Source organism: Elephas maximus, chromosome 1 (genome assembly GCF_024166365.1).
Source record: "Elephas maximus indicus isolate mEleMax1 chromosome 1, mEleMax1 primary haplotype, whole genome shotgun sequence".
Taxonomy (NCBI): Eukaryota; Metazoa; Chordata; class Mammalia; order Proboscidea; family Elephantidae; genus Elephas; species Elephas maximus.
In genome coordinates, this window is record NC_064819.1 from 95,720,427 (window position 1) to 95,726,061 (window position 5,635).

The window sequence follows — 5,635 nt, forward strand, 5'->3', positions numbered from 1 at the left end:
TTTGTGAGTTAGAATTTTGTCCTACATTTCTCCAGCTCTGTCTGGGACCCTGTATTGTGTTCCCTGTCAGAGCAGTCAGTGGTGGTAGCTGGGCACCATTTAGTTGTGCTGGACTCAGTCTGGTGGAGGCTGTGGTAGTTGGCTCACCCTTGGATTCTATGCACTACACCTTATTGTAAATACATTTGCCTGTGTTTATTTTAAGCGGGTTTTTCATACTTGTAACCAAACACTTGACTAAGAATGATCCTTTCATCAGAGTCTTCTTCTGGTCAATGATTTCTCCCAACTTATTCTCTCTTGGGAAGTCCATCATTTTTGGTTTCTTTCTTTTCCAGGTCTTTGAACCCCCACTTGTATCTTATCCAACTTTTATGGCCTAGAAGATCAAAGTTCTTCAGAAAGCTCAGATCTCAGGGACCCTCCCTCCAATGACCTCCAGTAGCACCAAACTATGTCAGTAGGTCCCAGTTACCAGACATAGCCTAGTTTCAGGCTGGCTGCATCAGAACCATCTAAAGAGATTGTTAAAAGTTACAGATTCCATGTCATTACCATCTATTCCACCCCCAAGATTCTAATTCAGTAGGTCTGGGTTCGTGTCTGTACTTTTAAATGCTCCCAAATGATTCTGGTGTGGAATCATTGTGTACCACTCATTTGCTGCTTTGCATAAACTACCTTATCTGATTACTTGTCTCTTTGTGTGTTTCTGTGTGTTTTTAATTTGCTCAGAGTAAATTAAAATCTTTCAGACCACATATTTAGAGAGAGTTCCGGTGGATCTGTCTTTAGAGCTCCCTTTTAGCAGACATCCTGTAGATCTATTCTGTTCCTCTCCTGCCTAATGTGATTGTCCCCCAGAGGGAAGTAGCCATTTATCTAAGCCTTAGACCTCTCTTTGCTATGCACAGGACTCTAGAGAATGTAGAAAAAGGAGATGACATTATAAATCAAGGCTGGACACGAATAGCCTCTTCACAGAGAATAAATCTGGAGAGGAGTGGAATCCCTGTGAACCTTTCCTCTCCCAGGGCCCTTCAGAGCTGTCGTTGGTTGAGGGTGTTACAATGAACAGGACACTCTGCATCCATTTTAGGTCAGATTGGAATTCAAGAGACAAATTTCATGAAGTCTGTGTGAAATGGCCCAGTCACAAGTAACACACAAAGAGCCTGAGCGATGAGTGAAATAGGGCCAAACACAGCTGGACTGGCCTGAGGGTGACTGCCAATCCCCAGTACCAGTCGGTCACCGACAATGGTCATCATTTGGAGTCCCCTCTCCCAGGTCTGAACATCCCTCACACCATGGGAGAATTGGCCAAGACCCAGTAAGAAAGATACAGTACAAACACCATTAAAGAATTTACTGCTGCTAGTCAGAGCTTTGGGTACACAAGAAAGTGCGTGTGAATGTCAGGGGTAGAAAGTGGAGGTGGTTGGTGCCCCACAAATTTCTGCCAGGAGCACTGGGGCCAAAAAGCAGGGGGCATATAGGATGAAGTTTGGCCCCATTAGAAGCCAGTAAGGAGAGGATGTTCTTAGTAAACGATGACACTGAGCGTGCAAGGTCTGTCAGAAGCCTGCGAGGAATCCGTAGGGTGTATCCCACAATCTGCTTCTCTTAGAAGGGCCGTTGCCTAAAGTAGCAAAGACCATATGACCAATATTGTTCAAGCTCCTGACTTGGGCCCCTATCTCTGAGTGCCCCACCTCCCCCTAAACCTCACTTCCTTGCCACCCCTCTCTGCTCTATTTCCTGTCCACTACTTCTCTAAAAAAGGTAATGCAAATGGTTTGTTCTTGGTTACTAACTTAAAGGTTGGAGGTTTGAACCCAGCCAGCAGCACCATGGAAGGAAGGTCTAGCAACCTGCTTCCATAAAGATTACAACCAAGAGAACCCTATGAAGCAGTTCTACTCTGTAACCCATGGGTTTGCCATGAGTGGGAATCAACTCAATGGCAATAGATACTTGTCTATATCACCCTTTCCTAGCCTCTTCTCTCCGTAGAATCTCTGATTCTTCACCTTATCCTGTTCAGACCCTCTACTTTCCTCCATTCAGACTCCCGGGGCCCTCTGCACCTGGGGGTGCTGGACAAGCACGTGCCACTGATGATGAAGATGGTGCCCACGAGGAAGCCCACCAGGCCGATGGCCAGACCCAGGGCACAGATGAAGGTCTCTGTGGTGTCTGGTAGCGGGGTAGGTGTGTAGGGCTCTGTGAGAGAGAGAAAGGGTCGGGGTATGGCAAAGGGATTCTAGAGAAAAGGAAGCATGGATCTGAGGAAGATGGGCTGGGGAGGGGTCTCCATACCCCAGTGCTTGAGGAGCGGCTCCTCTAGGCCCCAGTGCTCCACTTTGCAGTCATAGACATCTTCGGCTGAGGGCACGAAGGTTAAGTAGTAGAACTTTCGGAATAAATGGTCAGGCTGGGAATAGAAGCTGGTCTGGGCCACACCCTTGGTGATTTTCTGACCATTATGCAGCCAGGTGATGTTGATGACAGGGGGGAAGATGTTGTCCACAATGCAGATGAGGACGTTGGGCTGGCCCAGCTCCACTCTGTACTTGGGGAGCACGGTCACCTTTGGAGGCACTAGGAAGAATAAGGCCCTGAATCTCAAAGGCTCATCCCTTACAGCCCAGGCCTCACAAGGGCTGGGATTGAGGGACACCTCCTCCTATTTAGCCATTTGCAGGCAGGGGATGCTCTGGGGGTAGGGATGGTAACTGCTAGGGCAAGAGGGAAGGAAAACAGAGGGAGAAGACGCTGAGAGGACAGTGGGGACTCCAGGGCTGCTATGTCTAACAGGTCCCTGGTGGGAGTATCGGTGAGTATGGTCATTCCTCATGAAGGAAGAGGGTGCTGAAGGGGTCTGGGAAGATCTAGAGACCCCTGGGAAAGAAACAGGCTGAGGACAACAATCATGGATTCTGAAAGAGTGGTGTGTCAGAGAAGGGATGGAGGCTATGAGGTAGGATGCAGCTCCTCTGGGCCACTCCTGGCTGACTGGGTGGGGTAGAGGAGGAACCAGTTACCGCTTGTGGCTCTGGTGCGATTGGAGCGTTCCACCAAGGCGTCCAGATGGGCTTTGATCAGAGCGATGCTGGCCAGCCCACCCTGCGGGTCAAAGCGGGCAAAGTTGCCAAACTCAGGCAGACGCCACACAGCCTCCTTTGTCTTCAGGTCCACAGAGAAGAGTTGTTCCCCATCAAATTCATGGGTGAACTGACCCGAGGCATCGTAAGACTGGTAGAAGGCTGGTCCATAGGAGCCCATGTGGTCAGCTATATTGGGAAAGTTCAGGGTCAGGGAGAGAGAAGAAAACATATTGAACATATTGGTTGTATCTATCATCCTTACAAGGCAATATGTTCAGTGTCTGAGCCTGTGCCCACCCTGGGTTCTGTGTGGGACAGAGCCCTATTCTGACACTGAGCTGGCCCTTGGAGTGCAGAAGGGCTGCTGGGAGATGGAAGAGAGAGGAGGAAGGGAGGGGAGCCGGCACACACTCAACACACTGTGTGCCACACAGAGGACAGGTCTAGTCTGGTATACCAGAGGTTGGGAAGAGGAGAGGCTGCCTAAAACCATACTTGGGATTCCCAAAGTTAACTCTTGGCTATGACCATCCGCTCTAGCTGTGTTATTGGGTCCTGCATGTGAGATGGTGGGTGTAGAGGTGGGAACAGGAGAAAATGATCAAGGACAGGAGCCTAAGTTGAGCTTTGGGGACAGAAATGCAGTATAGGTGAGTGTGGAGAAATGGGTAATGACTGGCAGGAGCAAGGATTAAGAATTAAGATTGTGACACAGAGACCAAGGGGATAGAAAAAGGTAGCTCGAGGTATTGCAAAGTGCACTAAACAGGGAGTGAGAAACTCAGGGTTCATGTCCTCATTCTTCCATCTCAGTGGTTATAACAGAACATGTTTCTTCCCATCACTGAGGCTTGGTTTTCTGGAAATTAAGAGTCAGGTTTTGATTGGTAAGATTCCTTTGGAATTTTATGAAATTATTTGTTCGACAGTCATTGAGGGACTACCAGTGCCCAGCACTATGCCAGTCCCCAAAGAAAGATGAACAAGCTGTGGACCCTGAGCACAAGGAACTCTCCGCTAGAGTAGGACAAAATTTCATAATCAGCTAACTATGACGTTGTGATAAACACTGCAGTAGATCTGGACTTGAAAGGATACACTTTAAGCCAGGAAGTGGTAGAGAAATTGGGATCTGGGTAGCAGAAGGGCGGAGGTTTGGGCCTCAGAAAGGAGGAAGCAATAGGGAGGAAGCTGAACTTGAACAAAGCCTGAAGGAGATGCTGGCATGGCTGGACTGAGCAGCACCTATATGTTAGATCCAGAACAGATATGCTAGAGGTGACAGGGATTCGGGGATCACTTGGTGAAGGAAGTTGCCTATAAACCAGAGAGAGAAAGAGGAACAATTCATCCTCTATACTGTCTCCCTCGTGTGACCCAACTCCCTAAACCTCTCCTCTTTACCCAACCACCCTCAGCACTCACCTTGGATGGCCCCTGCTTCCTGAGTGCTCAGGAGAGTCACCAAGATGTGGAGTCCCAGGGCTAGCACCCCACTGAGTACCATTGCCCTCTGGTGCTATAACCAAAGAAGTCTCGGTCTGTGTGGGGGTAAAGGAACAGGCAGAGGTAAAGAGGAAGAAAACATATTCTAGAATAGGGGGAGACCCCTGCTATATTTAACCAATCAGAGAAATTCTCTAAGACAATGTATCTGTTGCTGGGTAAAGAAGTAGAGTAAAGAGGTTGAGTGAGAAGATGGAAGAATTCACTGAGCCTTTGTGGACCAGGGAGGCCTGATACACTGGAGAATCAAAAGGAAGTTTCTGTTTGGGGGGATGGGGGGAGGGGGACTTAGACCAACTGTTGCTACATCCTCCAAGAAGGGACCTCTGAGGGGAGAAAAGACAATCAGAGCACTGCACAGCTGAGCAAGAACTCGTAGCCTGTCTATCTTGATCCGTGATGCAGGGAACTCTGCTTTACCTATACATTTTTGCAGACAAATTTGGAGTTAAAAACAATGAAATAAATTTCACTAAAAAACTTTAAAAAGGAAATATTGGATACACAGTAGAGTAAAAACCCTTTAAACCTTTAAATCACTTTCAAAAACATGATTTTATTTTATGTGAAAAAGATACGTAGTTGTTGGAGATGTTTAGTCTAAAGAAGAGATGTAAGGAGCTCTAATGAACTGTTCTGAGGAGGGCAGGGTACTGGGCAATCTCCACTCGTCCCTCCAGATCCATGGTGTGCCCCCACACTGCCCTGTGCCTGTAGGCTGACCCGTGGGACTGCATCACCCTGGCCTTCTGGCTTCTGGTTGGGCTCTGCTAATGGCAGGCACCTGCAGAATTTAGTCAAATATAAAGTGAACTCTCCATCCAGGTAAAGAGAGGTTTAACCAAATATCAGAAGGCCATTTGTTGAAGATCATAAATGATTTTCAACCTAGAAGGAATCTATGAAATCATCCAAACGTGGCTACGGGTGAGAATCACCTGGGGAGTTTGTTAAAAACAGTTTCCTGGGTCCCATCCTGACCTAATGAATTAGGTTAAATTTCCCAGGAGTGGGGCCAG

The 5,635-nt window shown here is 47.8% G+C and overlaps 1 protein-coding gene across 1 annotated transcript; it reads right to left on the bottom strand.

Annotated features, from left to right (window-relative positions):
* Positions 1–1,360: 1,360 nt before the first annotated feature.
* LOC126079063 (HLA class II histocompatibility antigen, DO alpha chain) lies at positions 1,361–4,640 on the bottom strand. The gene is made up of 5 exons (XM_049889971.1): positions 4,536–4,640; positions 3,048–3,296; positions 2,323–2,604; positions 2,091–2,226; positions 1,361–1,642 (listed from the first exon to the last, which is right to left on the bottom strand). Exons 1-5 carry the CDS (start codon positions 4,615–4,617, stop codon positions 1,627–1,629), a joined length of 765 nt encoding a protein of 254 aa, XP_049745928.1. The 5' UTR covers positions 4,618–4,640; the 3' UTR covers positions 1,361–1,626.
* Positions 4,641–5,635: the final 995 nt, after the last annotated feature.

Excerpts from the sequence above, each read along its gene's own strand:
- LOC126079063 (XM_049889971.1), bottom strand. The coding sequence starts at position 4,617 with ATGGTACTCAGTGGGGTGCTAGCCCTGGGACTCCACATCTTGGTGACT. Across the intron at positions 2,605-3,047 it reads TCGCACCAGAGCCACAAGCG|TGCCTCCAAAGGTGACCGTG; the intron begins GTAACTGGTTCC and ends TATTCTTCCTAG. Across the intron at positions 2,227-2,322 it reads GCCGCTCCTCAAGCACTGGG|AGCCCTACACACCTACCCCG; the intron begins GTATGGAGACCC and ends TCTCTCTCACAG.